Below are 22765 nucleotides of genomic sequence, written 5' to 3'. Positions count from 1 at the left end.
ATAAGCCTCTCCAACCCAAATATACAGAATGTCCCGAAACTAGCCACTTTCCAGCTCTTCTGTAATCGTAACAGACTTAGTTCTTGACATCTTTACAACACATTAAAAAGTACTTATAGAATTAGTTAGAAAGGTTTTAACACCACCACTAACTATAAAAGCTGAGCTTTAAAATGACAAACACAGCACCCACCTTATGACCTTAAAAGTAATTCAAACAACAACAAAAACGATCTCCCCACTTTCTTTGATAAACAAGTGGGATGGGCTGGATAAATGTCAATGTCAATGTTAAAAGTCAAAGAATGTACCGCCCCTTAATAATAATAATAATAATAATAATAATAATAATAATAATAGCCTAATAATAATAATTCATTGTATTTATATAGCGCTTTTCTGGGGCTCAAAGACGCTGACAATATGGGAAAAACAGAAGACACAGAAACAACAAGCAACAGATAACATGAGCACATAGAACACAGAGTTAACGAACAGGCACAGGGAACAATTAACACAGCAATATCCAGGGGGGGGAGGGGGGGGGGGTGGCAGGGTTAGGGGAGATGGTTAGGGGTAGGGGAGGTTGTATGCATGTCCAGGGGGGGAGGGGGGTGGCAGGGTTAGGGGAGATGGTTAGGGGTAGGGGAGGTTGTATGCATGTCCAGGGGGGGAGGGGGGTGGCAGGGTTAGGGGAGATGGTTAGGGGTAGGGGAGGTTGTATGCATGTCCAGGGGGGGAGGGGGGTGGCAGGGTTAGGGGAGATGGTTAGGGGTAGGGGAGGTTGTATGCATGTCCAGGGGGGGAGGGGGGTGGCAGGGTTAGGGGAGATGGTTAGGGGTAGGGGAGGTTGTATGCATGTCCAGGGGGGGAGGGGGGTGGCAGGGTTAGGGGAGATGGTTAGGGGTAGGGGAGGTTGTATGCATGTCCAGGGGGGGAGGGGGTGGCAGGGTTAGGGGAGATGGTTAGGGGTAGGGGAGGTTGTATGCATGTCCAGGGGGGGAGGGGGGTGGCAGGGTTAGGGGAGATGGTTAGGGGTAGGGGAGGTTGTATGCATGTCCAGGGGGGGAGGGGGGTGGCAGGGTTAGGGGAGATGGTTAGGGGTAGGGGAGGTTGTATGCATGTCCAGGGGGGGGGTGGCAGGGTTAGGGGAGATGGTTAGGGGTAGGGGAGGTTGTATGCATGTCCAGGGGGGGAGGGGGGTGGGGGGGGGGGTTGCAGGGTTAGGGGAGATGGTTAGGGGTAGGGGAGGTTGTATGCATGTCCAGGGGAGGAGGGGGGGTGGCAGGGTTAGGGGAGATGGTTAGGGGTAGGGTAGGTTGTATGCATGTCCAGGGGGGGGGGGGGGGGTGGCAGGGTTAGGGGAGATGGTTAGGGGTAGGGTAGGTTGTATGCATGTCCAGGGGGGGGAGGGGGGTGGCAGGGTTAGGGGAGATGGTTAAGGGTAGGGTAGGTTGTATGCATGTCCAGGGGGGGAGGGGGGGTGGCAGGGTTAGGGGAGATGGTTAAGGGTAGGGGAGGTTGTATGCATGTCCAGGGGGGGAGGGTGGTGGCAGGGTTAGGGGAGATGGTTAGGGGAGGGGGAGGTTGTATGCATGTCCAGGGGGGGAGGGGGGTGGCAGGGTTAGGGGAGATGGTTAGGGGTAGGGGAGGTTGTATGCGTGGGAGAACAGGTAGGTTTTGAGGTGGGATTTAAAAGTGGAGAGTGAGGGTGAGTCTCTGAGTGGCTGAGGGAGAGAGTCTTGGCCTTGAAGTCTTGGCCCACTCTCAGAGGATAAGAATGTATCTTAATGTGGTTACACTGGCCCACTCCATCTTTGGTACTGTTTTACTGGACCAGTCATGTAAACACATAAAGCCGAGTTCAAATAATCACATCTAACAAATCATGATACAGGTGATGGTACTCCTGCTGGGCATTGCTGCCTGACGCACCTCCAACAGTGCCTTTAGAACAGGTGTGCTGTGACACCTCACTGAACACCTATGTGGGCCTAACTGGGTCATCAGCTGGGGACCACCAGTCATTGACGTTTCGCTCCTTTAACCCCAGTACATCTCCTGGTGGCGGAGCGATGGCAGGGATCTCTCCCTGCCACCCCCTGCTGATGCCCTAGGTGTTGTTCGCCCCCCAACCCTTATGCTTCCTTCTTAGCCACAGCCAGAAGCTGCCTTTCTCCGCCTCCTCAGCCAGCTCTTTCATGACTTTCCGATGCCTTGCTCCTGTGCATCCTATGTCACGGAGTAGGCGAGCAGCTGAGGAACCTACGAAGCCCCTACACCCCACTTCCACAGGGCACGTAACGGCTTTCCAGCCAGCCTCCCTGCACTCCGCCGCCAGATCTGCATACTTGGCTCGCTTCCGCTCGTTGGCTGCCTCCAAACCACCCTCCCAAGGGACAGTGAGTTCGACCAGAAGGACTGTCTTGCAAGCCTCTGACCACATGACCAGGTCTGGTCGGAGCGATGTTTCCACGATCTCCCTGGGGAACTGGAGCTGTCTCCCCAGGTCGACCCTCATGGTCCACTCACTACCCGGTGCGAGGAGTCTTGCTGTATCTCTCTGACGGGAGGGTTTGACTCTCTCTCCAGCCCTTGCAAACTGGATGGGATGTCTGTCTGGAGCGGAAGGTCTGCTGTTTGCCTCCTGTCTGCATGTCTCTGCCACCTCTGCCAGCTTTTTCAGCACCAGGTCGTGTCGCCATGTGTAGCGGCCTTGGGACAGCGCTGTCTTGCAGCCTGTCAGGATGTGCTGGAGGCTCGCATTGATGGTGTTGCAAAGGGGGCAGGTCTCTTCGGCAGAAAACCATTGGTGGAGGTTTCGGGGACAAGGCAAGGTGTCATATGTTGCTCTGATCAGGAAGCTGAGCCTAGCTTGGGGGATCTTCCACAGGTCAGACCATGACATGGGCCTGTTTGTGAGACCTTCCCATGACGTCCAGCGTCCTTGCTGGCCCTGGGACACCGCCTTTATGTTAAGGCGTTCCTGCTCAGTTCTTGCCACTTCTGCCACCACCATGGCTCTTCGATCTTCTTTGGAAGCCTTTGACCAGAACAAGGGAGTCTCGCCCCTTCCAAGGCCTGCTCTACCCTCCTGGACTCTGCCGACCACCTCGCGGTGCTTCAGCTGGCCGATTGCCAAATCAACCTCCTCTTGGGCTTTCCACTTCCTTCCAGTTCTTATCTGGGTGCCCGCTGCTCTCACCAGCTGGTCAGTGGATTCCCTCAGCTCTAGCACCAACCGAGCCTTCTCCTGCTTGTATCCAGAGCTGATGGATCGCAGTGGCAGTTGAAGCGTGTTCCTACCAAAGAGGCCCACGTCTGAGAGGCATCTTGGCAGTCCCAGCCACTTCCTGATGAACGAGTTTGCCAGCCCGTCCATCTTGCTTACCACTGAGGAGGGGATTTCGCTCATCTTCAGAGGCCACATCACCCTTTGGTACAGTATGAACTGGTAACACCATACTTTGTACTTTCCGGGGAGCTGGCTCTGGTTGATCCTGGCCAGGCCATCTGCGAGCTGCTTCCTCACCGTCTCCCCCATCTGCCTGTCAGAAAGCTCTGCTGTGTAGGTTCGACCCAGGCTGCGGACGGGTTGATTTGCCAGCAATGGGATGTCCTCACCACCTGCGACAAAGATGGTGTTGTCGCTTCTGACTCCTTTCCTGATAGACACACTGCGTGATTTGGGGGGTTTGATCTTCATCCTCGCCCAGCTCACAAGCTCGTCTATTCTCTTCAGCAGTCTTGTTGTACACGCTGCTGTCTGGAGAATGGTGGTGATGTCGTCCATATAGCCTCTCACCGCTGGTAGCCTTTCACCTGAGGGCAGTTTCACTCCTCCGACCATCTTCCTGGCCCCTATGAGGATGATCTCGAAGGCTGCAACAAACAGGATGGGGGAGATTGAGCATCCCATGGCAATGCCTACTTCCAACTGTTGCCAGCCTGTTGTGAAGTCCTGATGGGTGCAGCACATCTGGAGGTCTTCAAAGTACTTGGCTACCAGGGCTTTAATGCAGACTGGGATGTAAAAGAAGTCCAAGGCAAACTCGATGAGTTGGTGGGGGACAGACCCGTATGCGTTGGCGAGGTCCAGCCACACGACATGCAGGTCACCTCTCTCTCTTTTCGCCCTTTGGATCTGCTCCCATATTACTGCAGAGTGTTCCACACACCCTGGGAAGCCTGGCACACCCGCCTTCTGGCAGCTGGTGTCGATGTACTCGTTACTTGTGAGGTAGCTGGTCAACCTCCTAGCCAAGATGGAAAAGAAGATCTTCCCTTCAACATTGAGGAGAGCGATACTCCTAAACTGGCTGATGGTAGTGGAGTTCTGCTCCTTCGGGATGAAAACTGTGACAGCTCTTTGCCACTCTGAAGGGATGACTTGGTTCTTCCAAGCCACTCTCAACAGGTTCCACAGGTGTCTCAGGACTCCTGGGCAGTTCTTGTACAGCTTGTATGGTATCCCGTTGGGGCCTGGGGCTGAGGATGCTCTTGCCTTCCGGACCACGTCTGCTACTTCACTGAGTTTGGGGAGAGCAGCATTAAACAGGAAAGCTGGGGGAGCTGGGCGGGGAACATATCCAGGGGATCCCAGCGGAGTTGACTTTGCTGGGTCACTGTATTGCTCCCTGATGTGATTCTCTAGCTCCGGTCTAGTAATCTCCAGCTTCCCGCTTCTCTTGTCCTCTAGCAGCTGTCTCGCATGCTTGAAGGGATTTTTGAAGAAGTTACTCCTCTCTTTCTCCTTCCGCCTTCTGCGTTTGCGAATGCGCTCCGCCCTTCGCAGGCTGGCAAGGTTTACCTTCACCTCCTCCCACAGTGGCTTCAGGCCCTCCTTCTCCTCTCTACTTGCCTTCCTCCACTGCTTTCGGAGTTGACGCCGCCTCTTCACCAACTGCTCAATCTCTCTCTCCCTTCTCCCCTTCTGCATTGGGCCTGATCTCCGCTTTTTAGCCATCACTCCAAATCTGCCTCTGCATTCATCATACAAGATGTCTCCAATGCAGTTCAACTTGGTGTCCACCTGGCCACGCAGTGAATGATCTAGGATGAAACTGAGGTCCTTGTCCAGCTTCTGCCAGACTGCAACCTCGTTTGCCTTTGGCCATTTGACCAGCTGCCTCCTTCCAGGTTCTCTCCTCTCTGTTCTCCGGCTTTGCCCCTGGCTGTTGGGGTTGCTTTGTGTTCTGTGTGTGTCTTCAGCGGTGCCCCCCTCAGAGGCATTGGTGTCCACCGAGGGCCCTCCTGTGTCCTCCGCCTGCCTTTCCTCAGCAGCGTTGGATCCCTCAGCACTGTGGTTTGCCACCTGGCTTTGGGTTCCTCTTGTCTGACCTGCGGTTGCAGTGCAATGTTGCTGCTGATGGCCTCCCTCTTCACACTTTTTCCTTCCCTGGTGGATCCGTAGACCTCGGAAGGTGGTCACCTTTTCCCACCCACACCTGCATCTTCTCATAATCCAAGAATCTTTGTCTATGTCCGTTCCAGTCGTTACCGAGAAATCCGTTTGAATTGGCCCTTCTTCCATCCCGCCTCTCGGAGGGCCATCGGGTTGTTTTTTCTTATTTGTCTTCGTAGTCAGTTTTAGGGTGTCCCTTTATGGGACAAGTGGGTGAGGTAACTAGCCGTCCACTCCCGGTGCAGACTTTCCTGCGGTCATCCAGTCTCTCCTGGCTGTCTTCCAGTCTTCCCTGGATGCCAACTGCCCTTTCACAGTAGTCACTGGATGCTTCCAGGTTAAACAAATCATGATACAGGTGATGGTACTCCTGCTGGGCATTGCTGCCTGACGCACCTCCAACAGTGCCTTTAGAACAGGTGTGCTGTGACACCTCACTGAACACCTATGTGGGCCTAACTGGGTCATCAGCTGGGGACCACCAGTCATTGACGTTTCGCTCCTTTAACCCCAGTACATCTCCTGGTGGCGGAGCGATGGCAGGGATCTCTCCCTGCCACCCCCTGCTGATGCCCTAGGTGTTGTTCGCCCCCCAACCCTTATGCTTCCTTCTTAGCCACAGCCAGAAGCTGCCTTTCTCCGCCTCCTCAGCCAGCTCTTTCATGACTTTCCGATGCCTTGCTCCTGTGCATCCTATGTCACGGAGTAGGCGAGCAGCTGAGGAACCTACGAAGCCCCTAAAAAGGACAAAACCCAAATGAAGACCTATTATAGACACTTTGTTTTTTTTCAGATTGGAGAGGCTGGGAAAAGGCCTAGCTGCCTGGTTGTTTGTATAGCATTGGCTGGCACTGATGTCTGGCAAAACTGTCTATTTCTGTTCAGATTTATTCCAAGAAGTCATTCTTTGGCACAGAGTGCAGTATTGTATTTGGCCGCAAACGGGGACTCAGTCAGAACTCTTCTAGTTCACTTTGAATAAAGGATAAAAGGGAAATTGGAGGAACAAGGCATGGGCCATAAAATATATATAACATGAGTGTCATACATTGGCCGCGTTGGTAAATTAGCTCTGAGAGCACCTGAGCGAACACGTCACTGCCTCTTGTCCAATTAAATTACTTGGTTCCTTTATGACGTCGAACCCAGGATGCGCTCCGGCGAATTTACGAACGCGGCCGATGTATTACATGGGTATGAATTACAACCAATAACGGTGAACTATGACCATTATTACGTGAAATGTGGATAGGGTTTTGATGTCAGGCCTATGAGCTTTTGAGTTGATTGAAGATTACGTTTTTAAAGGTTTCAATTATTCTACATTTGATTCAAATACAAATATTCGTATTTTGTTAATTCCTCGTTTTCGTTCAGCCTTTCATTCAAGTGTAAATTCTGGGTCGACTATGCTGGCGATGTTACATTTAATCGCCACTAGAGGGCGATATTAGACAATGTAATTTCTAAAGCAAGGTTAAACAGAGGTGGGGGGAGATATTCATTCTATAATCTTTGACGTAAACCAGTCAAGCCAATGGCGTGAGAAGTTATCCGTTTGATGATTTATTGAGAAAATACATGAAGCTAAACATATTTGCATTACCATTCGGTACAGAACAGAACAGATAGAGGGCAAGAACGCATTTTGTAACATAGCCGACATTTCCTCGAGAAGGTGGAATTCGAGGCAGCACGTACAGTATGTGTTTCGAAAAAACGAGAGGGGATTTTTTGCACCGATGTGTCAACACAAGCACGTAACAGACCATACACACGTTTAACCATAAGGGGGCGACGTGTCAATGTCACACTTTTTTCTCATATTGTACAGTACACACTTTATCAAATTAATGCATTTCACTGTGGCGGGGATAGTGCTATTTTTGTACACTGTCTTGTAATCCTTATCATTTTATGAAAATATAATAAATAATATCCTAGGTTTCCTCTAAGATATGTCATTAAATACATATCAATTACTAAGCCTCGCACAGCCTACATCATTTATTGTTCTTATTTTTTTTCTTATATATTGTTGTTTTTATGTCCCATGCATCAACCTCACCAAGTCAATGTATGTTCCTGCATGCCAAATAAAATAATTCTGATTCTGAAACTTCGAACAGTCAAACCTTTGTAAGCGAAATGATTGGCTACAAAGAAGCCTCTCCCATATGATACAGTTGAAATCATTGGCTACAAAGAAGCCTCTCCCATAAGATACAGTTTAAATCTACGGCGTCTCCTGTATACAGTCTGGTCCCAGCGCGTCATACCAGGGGGGTGGAGACATCTGCTCTCTATGTCCAATCAACGGCCTTATGTTGATGTGACAGGCATTTTTGGTTACATTCATCCAATCGAAAATGACAATAAGAGTTGAGCGACACATGTCACGCTCAACTCTGGGCGAATGAGAAAACAGATCCAGTGCAATTCCACCAATCACAGCGAGAGGGCGGGACACCGAGTCAGAAGCGCGAAGAGTTTGACGATAGGGAGAATAGTAAAATGGCGAAACTTCAACCAACAGTCATGTTTGATAGATAACTTTTAATATTGTAAAGTAAACACAACACATATTGGATACGTTTAATCGACTCGTCTCCGCTGGGTTGTCTGAGCAGGGGTCTGTTTCCGGGTGAAGAGAAGAGAAGAAAAGTGAAGATATAAACTCGTAAACAACCGTGTTAGCTAAAGCAGCTAAAGTCAGCTAGCCTCTGACTCCTCGGTGTCCCGCCCTCTTGCTGTGATTGGTGGAATTGGAACTGGATCTGTTTTCTCATTCGCCCAGCGTGAGCATGACACGTGTCGCTCAACTCTTATTGTCATTTTCGAAGCCCAAACAGCTGCGTTAAGCAAGCCCAGCGAGTGAATCTCCTTGAATTGACCAGGAATTCAAATAGCTATGTTTCTCTGCTAAGAAAAAAAGGATGTCACTTCTTCTTTCCAGCAGCTATGGCTTTGCATAACGTAGTGTTTGTTATTGATGTTGATGATGAAAGTCCTTCGTTGAAGCAGCCCCAGGGGGTCCTCAGGGTGCTGCTTCATTTCGGATACAAGTATGGCTTCGAGAAAGTGCGATGGGGTTACAAGTTCTTCCAGTCCAGGAACGGACGCCACGCCAACCTCATCTCCAGGGGCTCGGACTTCAAAGAGCTGCGAGATAAAACCTTCGAGGACTTCGAGGCGGAATTTCAATCTAAATTGGATGATGCGAGGAGGAGGAGGGACGACAAGGGGGCAAGCTCATGGGTCACTCAGCCACCACCACCCAGGCACCATCCTCCCAACCCCGCTGGATCCGTGCAGAACGCCTTGAAAGAGGCCCTGTTGGACTTCCAATGGGACAGACCTGACATCACCTCTCCCACCAAGCTCTCCCTGAGGCCGAGGAAGTCCAATAGAGGAGCTGTGAAGGGTGTCACTGGACCGGTGGAGGAGGACCTGTCAGGGTCAGGGAGGAACGTGTTGTTCCTCTTGTCTAAGAGTCCACATTCAAAGGCCGACCTGGGGGACTATGTGTCCCTCGCCAACAGTGAGGGGGGTAACACAGACCTGTCAGACCGCATCCTGCCCAGGGGGCTCCATGACATGCTGGTCCAACGTCAGGTGGTCCTTCACTGGGTGGACAGCTCCTCATACCTCCAGGTATGTATGAAGTGTATCCCCCCCAATAGGGTTGCCAGATACGATTGACTGAGAATTTCCAGCCTAACCACTGAGTCTTAAAAGCCGCTAAATCCACCAAAAACCACCAGCCCCAAAACCTATATTGTCAGAAAACCGCTAATTAGTCCTACTGTTAGGCAGGTGCCCATCTCCTGCCCCCCTAAACTGTATGTCTGTTGCCGATGATGTTTGTAAAATAAAAATAAAAGCCCGCCCCATATGATCTGGCAACCCTGATCCCCAATTGGAGAGACTCGTTATGTCACTGTGTCTGTCAACCTAACATAACGTTATTTTTTTTACCTCCTCTTTCTCATTTTTCAGGTGATGGAGAGTGAGGACCACGTAGGTTCAGAGAGCCTCTCTGAGGTGTTGAGGCAGGTGGGGGGCAGAGTGGTGCCCATGGACGCCCTGCTGAACCTCTGCTGTCCTCAGAAACAGAACCCCTCGTTTGTTCAGTCAGAGCTGGACTCGACTGACCTCGGCTCGCACCCCCCCGGCCCCACCCCCACCGTTTTGGGGGGGGAGGCCTCCTTTCCCTTGGACTCCAGCATCGGGTACCTCCTGTCCTCAGAGCGACTCTACCGCCTGGCGTTTCCTGTCCTCGGAGGAGTTCTGCGATGGGGGGGGCAAAGTTTGTGACCTTTAACCTGTCAACTTCAGTAGCTATTCTGTCCACTATTGTATGCACATTAGGTCAAGCAGGTATATCGTTAGCCTCGTAGCATAATTGTCATGCACAACAAGTGCACCACAAGTCGTGCTTCACTTGTGGTCAGCCGAGCCATCTTTGTATGTAGTGTCAAAAATGCCTATGTCAAAGAGATGACTTGGGCAGATAGTGATGTTGGAATGTAACAAGCATTCTGATGACATAGTTGGCAATAATGCACAGTGAATCAGCAGTGTTAGGAGAGTAGAGTTAGGCAGATATCTCAATTTGGCCAAAATATGACTTAGGCAATTATGCCATATCAACTACAATAACTGTTCTGTCCACTATTGTATACACATTAAGTCAAGCAGATATAAACTCCTCAAAAAAAGTTCAGAAACGTTATTTCGATCGATTATTCCTCCCCATTAATAATACATTTTACATTTTTGGCATTTAGCAGACGCCTTATTCCAAAGCGACTTACAATCAATACATTTGAATACTAAGCAAGTGAGTCATCAATCCATCAGTCGTAGCAGGAAGAGTAATCCAGCTCAGGCCCGGGGCCATTGATAGAAGGAAAAACCTTCTTCTATCACCTTCTTCTAAACCTAGTTTTTTTTTTGGACACTGGAGAAACAGAGAAACAGTACAAGGGAGGCAATAGAAGTTTTTAGGGACACAGTAGAGGGGAAAGCGGATGTCTTTAGGAGACGCAGTGCTGAGGGTCAGAAGAGGGTCTCAACACTGCAACACTCTACTGTTGGTTCCGCTCTGTATACCAACTGGTATTGTATTTTATATCCAATATGTGTTGTTTTTTCCTTATTACTGTGGGAGAGTGCAATCATCCAATCCACCAAGCAACTTAAAGCGAGAGTGAATACCAACAGAAGAATATTGCAGGGGTTTTTGGCAAAAACGTTTGAGCCCCTACCCACACGTTTAGCTGTGTTGCTCATTCTACGATTGCATGATCCTTACAAGTTGTACCTCGTTGTCAAGGTGACGAATCAGGCTTTCCAACGATATAAAATACAATACCAATTGGTATTATTAAAGGGGAGGAATAATCAACCGAAATAACGTTTCCGAACAGTTTTTTTGAGGATATATATATATATTATATATTTCTTTTTTTTTCTTTTTTAATTGTCAGTGGAATATGACCGTCTTTGTTCTAACAAAACTGTCGTCTTTGTGTCCTGCTTGTTGTTCCACCAATCACAGGCGATGCTCCCCAGAGCTGCGGTGTGACGTTGGAGCCCCTGGTGCACAGCCAGAGGGGGGGAGGCCCCCCGGTGCCGCTGGAGGTGTGTCTGAAGGGGGTTCTCCAGGGCTGGGACCCCCACTCTCTCTCGGGGGGGCGCTCCGAGGCCTGGGTGCTTCAGTGTCCCAGCGACGACCACGACCACGCCCAGGCCGCCTGCCAGCGCCTCCTGAGGGACCTCTCTGCTAGCGCTCTGCACATGGTGCGTTTCACGGGGGGGGGGGGGGGTTTAGACAAGGGCCCACCCCACAACCATATGTTTGTTTGTTTGTTTGTTTGTTTATTTGGATCCCCATTAGACATTAACCAATGGCTACTATTAGTGGGGTCCACACAAAATCAATACATTACAGTATAATACAATACAATACAATACAATACAATACAATACAATACAATAATAATACAATACAAATGATTATTTTTCTGGAATTAATCTGGAATGGCAAGTTGGCAAGTTGTTAAACTACACAATAGAACACAGAACAACAGGCTGAATAGGTGTCCGGTATGTTAACGTAACACATTAACAGTTATTCAGCTACATAGTAGCATAAAGAACATAACCTGGGATGCCAAACTATGAAAAAAAGTGTGATTTATAGTCCAGAAAATACGATAATTACTTGAGAATGTGGCGGGCCGCCAATTCTTCTACTCTAAAGTAGAACCCCTCCTCCGGTCCCATCTAACCACGCCTGTTCTTCTGTTCCCCCTCCAGTTTGCGGAGGTGAGTGAGCGAGGCCTGCTCTGCTCGGCCGTCCTGTCGCCCCTGTCAGCCTCCACCGCCCTGCTCACCGTCCTCCCGCCTGGCCACGCCCACGTCGTCATGACAACCACCTCCGAAGACGACGTGGTCGCCATAGCGACGGAGGACACCGCGTCCCCGGACCTGCCTGAAGTGGTCAGAGACGTCCTCGGAACGGCCTATGACATCACAGAGGAGGAAGCGGGGAGCAGCTCTGATGGTGAGATGTGTGGGAATTTGAAAAGTCATCAAGACACTATTTTACTCAATTATATAATCACCTTTATAAAACGGATGGGTGAAATCAAGCAATCTGATTGGTTCATAGCCGTGGTATATTGAGCGTATACCACAGCTACGATTAGTAGAGCCTCATCACAGTTCGAAATGAATACGCCTGTTTCACGGTCAACATTCCAAATATAACAGACTTTTAATTCAATCGCAAGGACATTTTATCAACTTAAAAATAAATAAAAATAAAAATCCTACCCAAAGTAACCATGTAGATTCCCAATATGTGGTCTGTTTATCAAAATAAAGCCTGTTTGAAAATGTGTCGAGACGTTTTCGGAGTGCCCTGCCTGCGTCCACTACAGCCGCGCGTTGACAGTTTTTTTAGTGGGTGTACAATCAACGGAGACATCCAAATTAATGTAAATAAATAGATGCAAATAATGAAATTGTGTAAATAAATGCTAAATTCCTATGAAATCTACAATGCTAGTAGCCTAGGTTAATGAAAAAGAATGTTAGTGTTGTTGCTTAGCGACCAACTGCAATAAGAGGAACTATTTTATTTGAGGGGAACTATTTAAGATGATTAATTACGAATAAAAACTATTTGAATTTGAGTGTGCTTTTCTAATTCATATTGACAGTGTTGGTAACCGTTTTATAAAAGCAATAGCTCACTTCAGGCCAGTGGTATATGCTTATTATATCACAGCTAAGGGGGTTGCCGTCCCTCCGCTTCGCGTCGGGCCGAACAACGCCCCTTAGCTGTGATATAATAAGCATATACCACGGCCTGTCGTGAGCTATTGCTTAAATATACCCAATAAAGCATGTACTGTTGTAGTCTATATTTACCCTAGGTTTTACATGATATGTTATCTGAATATATATATATATATATATATGTATATTATAAGACCCATGAAATACAAAACATGGGTCCTTGAAATCCTTGAAAGTTTGAATTTGAGAGAAAGAAATCAAGGTCTTAAAAGTTTTTGAAAATAGACATGGGTCATTGAAAGTGCTTGAATTCCCCTCTCTCTCTCTAAAAAATAAATAAATATATATTCAAAAATGTTTTACTTACCTCGTCAACTGGTTCTGTCTCAAACTATGCCGTGTTGGGTCCTTGAATTTGAGGGAATTGAGTCTTGAAAGTCCTTGAAAGGTGCTTGAATTTGATGTTTCAGAAGGTGTGGGAACCTTGTGAGATGCTGAGGTCTTTATGAGTGAGAGGTTGAGGTCTTTATGAGTGACATGCTGAGGTCTTTATGAGTGACATGCTGAGGTCTTTATGAGTGACATGTAGGGCTGCCACAAACGATTATTTTCATAGTCGACTAGTCACCGATTATTTTAACGATTAGTCGACTAATCGGATCATAAATTACAGCTTATCGCACAATTACTCAATCGCTTTTATTTAGCTATCATCTTCTAAATCAGCTTCTAAATTTAGCTTGAAGTTGTTAGTTGTTGTTGTAGGCATGTGCTAACTAAAAATAAAGACAATTAAAATGATTGTTCACTCAAAAATAGATATTTTAATGAACTTTGCAGATTTATTTCTGGCATCACTTGCATGTAATGTAATGTAAAGAGTAGTAGAGGGTGCAAACTGCTGAGTAAAATGAGGTAGGCTAGGCACTAGGCAACCAAAAGAATACAAAAACAAAAATAAATACTTGTACAGAGTACAAAAGTTTTGCTTTGCTTCACTCATCTCATAGTAGAACGCGCCTTCTTAGCACTGTAACGTTAAGACAACATTTTTAGCTATTTGATAAGTATCGCTTTGATGACAACGTAAAATAATGTAAGAAGGCTTTTAACGTAACGATATCGTTAGCCAATAATTAGCTAACTAGCTTACCGAGACGAGCCATCGTCTTCCTCGTCATCTGCCACAACGTGCTTCCTTTTTAGATGCTCGCGCATCATAGACGTGCTGCCATGATAAGCGAGTTCAGCTTTGCAAATTTTACATTTTACATTCTTTTTTTCAACGTTGTGGTTGAAATGCTCCCACACTTTAGAGGTACGAGGACAGGAAGACATTTCTCTGTTTGTTTTTCCGGGGAAGTCACGTGTGCCCCGGATGACCGACACTGCGCATGTACATCAAAGACACTGGGAGACGCTAGCCAGTGGCAGCTTCAGGGAAGAAAAACGAATGCTTATCGAATGAAATGAATGGTCTTTATTGTCATTGATATAGTACAGGTACCAAACAACGAAATTTGGAAGGGGGGGCTCCCCTGGTGCTAGGCAAAAAAAAAAAAAAAGCTTATTTCAGCTCCAAAAAAACATGCGACTACGGCGATTACCAAATATGTCGGCGACGATTTCGTCGTGACTAGTCGACTAATCGTGGCAGCCTTAGTGACATGCTGAGGTCTTTATGAGTGACATGCTGAGGTCTTTATGAGTGACATGCTGAGGTCTTTATGAGTGACATGCTGAGGTCTTTATGAGTGAGAGGTTGAGGTCTTTAGGAGTGACATGTTGAGGTCTTTATGAGTGACATGCTGAGGTCTTTATGAGTGACATGCTGAGGTCTTTATGAGTGACATGCTGAGGTCTTTATGAGTGACATGCTGAGGTCTTTATGAGTGACATGCTGAGGTCTTTATGAGTGACATGCTGAGGTCTTTATGAGTGACATGCTGAGGTCTTTATGAGTGACATGCTGAGGTCTTTATGAGTGACATGCTGAGGTCTTTATGAGTGACATGCTGAGGTCTTTATGAGTGACATGCTGAGGTCTTTATGAGTGAGAGGTTGAGGTCTTTATGAGTGAGAGGTTGAGGCCACATGTCGAGGTGTCCTTGGGCAAGACACTGAACCCCAAATTGCTCCCAGTGAGCGGGCCGGCGCCTTGCATGGTAGCTTGCCGCCGTTGGTGTGTGTGAATGTGTGTGTGAATGGGTGAATGAGAGGCCGTTGTAAAGCACTTTGGAATACAGCGCTACAGTATATAAGTCAGTCCATATACCATTTATTTACCATTTACATGAGTGACATGCTGAGGGGTTTATGAGTGAATGCCTTGATGCTCTTGAGAGATCAGTGTATTGTACTGGTAGTGAGTAGAACGTACATTTTTTAAAACCATAGATTCTAAGAAAGGTTTAATCACAGCTTTTCCACATCTTTAGCCTCAGTCATATTTTGGCCAAATTGCGATATCTGCCTAACTCTACTCTCCTAACACTGCTGATTCACTGTGCATTATTGCCTATGATGCCATCAGAATGCTTGTTACATTCCAAAATCACTATCTGCCCAAGTCATCTCTTTGACAGAGGCATGTTTGACACTACATACAAAGATGGCTCGGCTGACCACAAGTGAAGCATGACTTGGCAATTATGCTACGAGGCTAACGATGTACTATTACTATTTTTGTTTTGTATTTCACTCAAGAGAATTGTTGTTGTGATTCCTTAGGCCAGGTGACCCACCCCCAGGTTCCCGCCTGGGCCCAGCAGGAGCTCAGCCATTGGTCCAGCCCTCTGACGACAGGCCTGGTTGAGGGCTGGTTCCCTCAATCGGACCAATCAGGAGTCAGCTCCCACCTTATGGAGTCCATGAGGTACGCCGCTGTCTCCAGATCAGTCTGTGTCTCCAGATCAGTCTGTGTTAGGGACGGGAACTGATAAGATGTTATTGATACTGATTCTGTTGTATTCTCTGTATTGCACCTTGTTTTTGTTTTAGTGTATTTTTACCTGTTGTTTTTTGTCTGTCTTTTACTAGTGTTTTATCTGTTAAGCACTTTGGGCGGCTGTTTTGTCGTTGTAAATGTGCTGTATAAATAAACCTGACTTGACCTGACTTGTCTCCAGGCTGTTGCATGCCGTGCCAGAGGCAGCGGACTGGGGGGGGCGGGGGGGGGAGGAGCTCTCTGGGGACCAACAGGAGCTGGTCAGCTGCCTGGCTGACCTGTACCAGACCTCCCACCACCCCCACCACAAGAAGGGCAAGAAACGTAAGTAGTAATAATAATAATATTAATAATAATAATAATAATACATTAGACTTATATAGCGCTTTTCTAGACGCTTTACAAACTGAAAAGATCGAGTAGTAAAATAAAATAAATAAATAAAGTATTGGGGCCTAATTGAGGTAGTGCTGGGGACACATGGGAAGGGGAGGGGGGGAGAGGGTTAACTGGTGATGGCGAGCTTGAAGAGGTGGGTTTTGAGGGCCTGTTTAAATGTTGGCATGGTGTTGTTATTATTATTACTATTACTCATGTTTGCCTTCTCACGTCGTTGCGTGTCTGGTCATCCCACCCCTGTCCTGCAGGTGGCGCCCAGCGCACCCCGGTGAGGCAGAAGATGAAGACCATGAGCCGCTCCCTGCAGATGCTGAACGTGGCCCGCCTCAACGTGAAGGCCCAGAAGAGCCAGGCGGAGGCTCCGGAGCCCCAGGGGGGGGGCGAGGGCGGCAGGGGGGGGCAGGAGAGGCTGGGGAAGAGGCGCTCTGCAGACCGCAGCAGCAAGGCCGGAGGGTCAAACACCCAGCGTGAGTACGAAAGAAGATGAAAGATCACCGGTCGTGACGATATCTGTGGTCGTGGGCCAGAACAGTGGTCCTATGTCATACTGTGTGTATGGTTCAAAGACTGATGTTACGGTCTTGCGACCAAAGATAGCCTGCGATAAATATCTGACAGTGTCAGAAAGTTTGGTTGATCGTCCATGGCGTCTCGCAATGTGAATGCTGCTACGACCTACATTACCAAGTCATATTTTGGCCAAATTGAGATCTGCCTAACTCTACTCTCCTAACACTGCTGATTCACTGGGCATTATTGCCTATGATGCCATCAGCCTATCAGAAGGCTTGTTACATTCCAAAACCACTATCTGCCCAAGTCATCTCTTTGACATAGGCATTTTTGACACTACAAAGATGGCTCGGCTGACCACAAGTGAAGCACGACTTAGGCAATTATGCTTTGAGGCTAACCAAGTACTATTCTGTTGATTTGGTTAGTGTACTGAGAACATAAACTAGTCCTGTTGTGTGACGTGAGCTTCTCTTGTCCTGGTCAGACTTCCAGACCGAGGCGGAGCTGCTGGCCCACCTGTCCTCCAGGTATGCCAGGACGGTGTCAGACCGAGGCTCCTCCCTCCTCCCAGAGGCCCAGAGCCTCGTCTCTGCTGTCACAACCTTCCTGACGCCCGGCACGGACCTGGGGGTAAGACCAACACCCAGCACACACCTGGGGGTAAGACCACCACCCAGCACACACCTGGGGGTAAGACCCACCGCCCAGCACACACCTGGGGGTAAGACCACCACCCAGCACACACCTGGGGGTAAGATCACCACCCAGCACACACCTGGGGGTAAGACCACCACCCAGCACACACCTGGGGGTAAGATCACCACCCAGCACACACCTGGGGGTAAGACCACCACCCAGCACACACCTGGGGGTAAGACCACCACCCAGCACACACCTGGGGGTAAGACCGACCGCCACCCAGTCCCAACTGGGGGTAAGACCCACCGCCACCCAGTCCCAACAGCTTTCTAATGCGTCATCTGACGGTCGCGGGAACGTGTCCTCTGTGAATGAATGAACAAATTGACCAAGGTCGGTGGAATTTGTTGTCGGTACAGGTGGAAAGAACTCAATACAGCAGTGTCAAATACGTCAAACATACACACATTACACATGACTATCACAATGGACAATGTACACACACAACCACAAGACAAAATCATCAGTCAATATTTACAACTATAAAGTGTAGTACGTCTGTCAGGGTTAGTGCAGTGAGTCAGGTGTTGAGAGTCCTTATAGCAGAGGGGAGGAAAAAACTGTTTTTGAAACGGGATGTTTTGGTGGCCAGGGATCGGTAGCGCCGTCCAGAGGGCAACAGTTGAAACAGGTGGTCAGCAGGGTGGGAGGGATCAGATCATTTTATTTGTCCTTTGGTAGTGTGTTTGAGATATAATGATTCAACTGATGGGAGAGGGGTGCCAATGAACTTAGACTTTTTTTTTTTTTTTACTATTCGTGACGTTAGAATTATAAGGTTCTATCTCCATTTTTGTCAAAATTTTGTTTTTTACATAATCTGATCCATTAGGTGTTTATTAATGCCTGTGTGGTGTTATTTTTAAAAATGTTGACATTTTTGAGTTGGTAATTCATAAAATACAAAGGTTCCATCTCACACAACATAAGAAAAAAAAAAACGTTGACACTCAATATCTCTGAACTACCCTAAACTGAGATAGAACCTTATAATTCTGAGCTCACCTATTCTCTGTACTTTTTCTGTGTCTGACACACTGTGTTTCCCTTCTCCTCTCCTCCCTGCAGGCCCAGACTTCTGTCTTCGTCCAGCAGCAGCTGCTGAAGTCCAGCAAATCCATCCGCCAATCTTACGGGAACGCTCCCGACCTGGAGAGCAAAGTCAGAGAGTGAGTGTGTGTCATGGTTTTCTTTGCTACTCAAAGATATACAGCTCCAAAGCTCATATTCTTCCCAGTGATGTATGAATTGGGGGCTTTTTTTAGAAAAATATTATTATATTTATTTATTATTAAAAGAATACATATATATTTTACTTTGTTTATTGGGTTTTGCAAGATTATACAATTGTGTCACCAGAGCATTTATGTAAAAGTTAAAAGATACATATTCCCTCTATAGAAAAGACATGATTTAAAAAGTCACAGTTGACATACTGCTAAAGTGCTCTGAGTGCGGTGGTCATGTCTCCGTGCTGCGGTCCTCTCAGGTCCCACGTTAGCATGCCTCCACTCACAAGGGGCACTAAAACAATGTTGTTACGTAATATTGTATTTTATCCTTACCTGTTCTTTTTACTGTTTTCCCCTGCTTTTATATTCATTCTATGCTTGTATATGTTTTTATATTCACTACTTTATGTTCTTATTCCTGTTGTAAAGCACTTTGATCTGCATTTCTTGTATGAAAGGTGCTATATAAATAAAGCTTTACTTACTTACTTACTTACTCTCAGGTGCCAGCTGCAGGCCGTCCTCAGGCTGGAGATGTGCAGACTGCTGCCGGCTGAGCAGCCTGACACACCGGAGCAGGTGGAGACCATGGTGGAGGAGGTAAGAGACTAACTAGTCCATAACCATAGCCTGCTTTTACAACCAAAGGTGCCTTAAAGGGTTAAGCGGGGTACACACATACGGATTTTCTGCGATTTCAGCGATTTTCGGATGGCTGAAAACAACAGAAAACGCCCGGTTATCAGATGGCTCTTAACATTTTCCTATAACAGAATCCTGTGGTGTGAGGTGTGTTAAGAGTCAATCAATTGTCAATTGTCAATCAACTCTCCCGACAACCTGCTCGGAAAATGGGCGTGGCCGGCAATCGTAAATGTGAAATGTGTTCAATAATTACGACCAGAAATCATAGGGTTGCCAGATTGTTTGGTGGAATTAGTGGTTTTAGACTGTGGTTAGGTTGGAAAATGTCATTTCCATCTGGCAACCCTGCTCGCGAGTCCAACTATTATGTAGCCAATCAAGAAGCGAGCTGACTTCTTCTTTTCGTTATTCGGCACTGTATTTGCCCTGTCGCACATGGTTGTCTCGTACAGGTCAGTCAGGGTACTACGTTAGATAATAATAATAATAATAACTTTATTTGTATAGCGCTTTTCCTGCAAACGTTGCGGATCATTACATAATCTTAATTTAATTATTTTGTAATTTAAAGGCAATATTAAAAGGATGGGTTCACGCGAGATTTCTGGCTTGGGGAACGAGACTCTAGAGAGTCCGGAATCTGTCGTTCCCCACGCCCATTTTCCGAGCAGGTTGTCGGGAGAGTTGATTGACAATTGACAATTGATTGACTCTTAACACACCTCACACCACAGGATTTTGTTATAGGAAAATGTTAAGATCCATCTGATAATCGGGCGTTTATTGTTGTTTTCAGACATCCGAAAATCGCCCTGAAAATCCTTATGTGTGTACCCCGCATTAGTTCAGTTTTTTGGGATGTTGTGTGGCTAAATGCTAGGCCCCTGAGCCAGCCAAAGAAAGATCAAGAATGGAGTTATGACCGGGGGGGGGGGGGGGGGGGCGGTGTCTGGATGAGCTTACAGCACTCATAAGTAAGTGGGAAACTCCTCACAGAAAGGACGAGGAGGAAGGCGAGGAGAGGATCTTGGCAGACAGCTTTATTCTTTATATACTTGGCAGACCATCCTTTATTCAGCCAGTTTGAGCTCTTGAGCTCTGGGAGGCGCTATAGAGTTCCCCTGGCAACTAGAAATATAGAATGAAGTCCTTCATTCCAGGTGCTATTATTAGCATCCTTAATTCTGCAGAGTGACCAACAAGACGGAAGCCACAGACATTAACTGTTTTTTTTTTTTTTGAACTTAGTTTTTATTTCAGTTTCAACAACTTGTACAATCATGTCATGTTTTGTCTACAATTCTTTCCATTCTTATAGCTGTACACATATGGTCCATGGATGTGGTTCAAAGCATGACACACTAAGCAAAAAAGAGCGATCAACAAAAACATTTAGATGTCAATGACGGAATAAAATTAAAGATTTTGAAAAGAAAGAAAGAAAAAGGGTAGGGTCGGGGGGGGTTGGGTCAGGTGGGGGTTGTGTATGTGTGTGTGTGTGTGTGTGTGTGTGTGTGTATGTGTGTGTGTGAATGCAATGCAGGCATATATCTATGTGTAGTGATATGAGGTGAGTCTAGAATACAGAAATATACGAGTCGAGATGTGTGGAGGGGTTCACTGTATTAATATGGACATAACCGGGCTCCATCTTTTAATAAATAGATGTTTCTGGAGTCTCAGAGTGTATGTTATTTGTTCCATCTGGTAGATTTCCCATACTTTCTCTGTCCACATATTGTATGTAGGGGGGTCTGGTTTTAACCACTTAATTGTAATGCATTTAATTGCTGCCGTTAGTAATATTTGTAAGAGATATATTCTTGCCCTTCCATCAATGCCTTCAGGTATAACTCCCAGTAGTGCCATCTTTGGATCTTTGGTAAATTTTTGGTGGAATACTGCTTCAAGGGCCTCAAACACCTCTTCCCAAAATGTTCTCAATTTGGGGCATGACCAGAATATGTGGGTGTGGTTGCCAATTTGCGTACTGCAATTTCTCCAACATTTATTTGAGTGTGTTGGGCCCATTTTAGCCATTATTTCTGGGGTTCTAAAGAATCTCATAACCACTTTCCATTTGAATTCCCTCCATGTATTTGAATTGGTCACTAAGTGTGCTTCAGTGCATATTTCCTCCCATATGTCCTGTGATATGTCAGTATTCATTTCAGTTTCCCATCTCTCTTTCCTCTGTAGTGTATTATTCAAATCCATGGATAGAAACCTTTGGTAAAGGTCACCTATAATTTTCTTATTCTCGTTTCCTTTTTGCAGCTTTATCAAGAACTCTTCGATTTCAGTGGGCTCCAAGACTTTATTCCATTCTCTATGTTTTGTTAGGAAGCTTCTTAATTGTAGATATCTGAAAAAGTCTGTGTTAGGGAGCCTAAATTCCTCTCTTAACTGTTCAAATGATTTAAGGCTACCGTCTTTATGGAGTTGGTGCAAGTTAGTAAGTCCATGATCCGACCAATTTCTAAACCCTATATCTGTATTGGAGGGTTCGAAATTTTTCATAAGACCAATATTGGATAATGCTGAGATTGCTTTAGGTAAGCCAAATGACAGTTTTATTTTCCTCCAAATCTTTAGTGTGACTCTGGTCCATTCACCTAGTTGAGTTTCCTTTAGAGGGACATCTATGAAAGGCAAGGTCTGTAAGGGCATCGAACATAAACTTTTTTCAATGTCGAGCCATCGTGTATATGAAGAGTCTTGGATCCATGCTGTTAGAGGCTTTAGCTGGGCCGCCCAGAAGTAGTATCTTAGGTTTGGGAGTTTCAGCCCACCATATGGTTTAGATAGTTGTAGTGTTTTAAGTCTGATTCTTGGGCGCCTTCCTTGCCATATGAATTTGGAGATGAGTCTATCCCACTTATCAAATGTGGATTTGGGGATATCGATGGGTAGCATCTGGAACAGGTATAGAAGCCTAGGCAGCACATTCATGCGTACACTCTCAATACGGCCCAATAGAGACAGGGGAAGTGTTGACCAGCGGTCTAGATCTTTACTGATATTTTGGATTATGCTTTTGTAATTTGCATCACTTAGGTTTTCTAACAATGAGGGGATTTGAATGCCAAGATATTTAATACCATCCTTGGGCCATTTAAACTCACTCTGGATTTTGATAGTTTGTGGAATTCTACCTCCTATGTCCATAGCCATTGTTTTATCAACATTCACTTTATAACCCGAGAAGTATCCATAGTTGGAAATAAGATCTTTTAGGCGTGGGATTGTTGTTGCAGGTTCAGCTAGATAAAGAAGCACGTCATCTGCATACAATGATAATTTATGTTGTTCCTCATTTATTGTCAGTCCCTTTATGTTGTCGTCGTCTCTAATGAGCTGTGCCAGTGGTTCAATACTGATATCAAACAGCAGGGGCGACAAAGAGCACCCCTGCCTGCAACCCCGTTCTAGAGTAAATCGGTCCGACAGAAATCCATTCACTTTTACAGCAGCTTGTGGATTTGAATATAGTGTTTGAATCCATTTTATAAAATTGGGGCCAAATTTGAGTCGTTTTAGAGTTTGAAATAGGTATTGCCAAGATACTCGATCGAATGCCTTCTGGGCATCGAGGGATAATATCATTGCTTC

The 22765-nt window shown here is 46.6% G+C and overlaps 2 protein-coding genes across 2 annotated transcripts in view; one reads left to right on the top strand and one right to left on the bottom strand.

Annotated features, from left to right (window-relative positions):
• The window catches only part of LOC308165161 (NACHT, LRR and PYD domains-containing protein 12-like), a 436373-nt gene that overhangs the window by 225699 nt on the left and 187909 nt on the right, over positions 1–22765 (bottom strand). The window lies entirely within an intron of this gene.
• ticrr (TopBP1-interacting, checkpoint, and replication regulator) overlaps positions 8366–22765 on the top strand; it is a gene marked incomplete at its 5' end in the record, with an annotated part of 28936 nt that continues 14536 nt past the window's right edge. The window contains 10 exons of the mRNA XM_080539159.1: positions 8366–9058; positions 9404–9713; positions 10968–11209; positions 11729–11975; positions 15446–15590; positions 15844–15986; positions 16310–16528; positions 17062–17207; positions 18345–18445; positions 19012–19108. Coding sequence (XP_080395285.1) covers positions 8366–9058; positions 9404–9713; positions 10968–11209; positions 11729–11975; positions 15446–15590; positions 15844–15986; positions 16310–16528; positions 17062–17207; positions 18345–18445; positions 19012–19108 — 2343 coding nt within the window. The remainder of the gene's footprint in view (positions 9059–9403; positions 9714–10967; positions 11210–11728; positions 11976–15445; positions 15591–15843; positions 15987–16309; positions 16529–17061; positions 17208–18344; positions 18446–19011; positions 19109–22765) is intronic.

This window comes from Nansenia antarctica (assembly GCF_963989245.1).
Source record: "Nansenia antarctica genome assembly, chromosome: 9".
Lineage (NCBI taxonomy): Eukaryota > Metazoa > Chordata > Actinopteri > Argentiniformes > Microstomatidae > Nansenia > Nansenia antarctica.
Note: the sequence above shows the minus strand (reverse complement) of the source record. Positions and strands in the feature narration are given on the sequence as shown.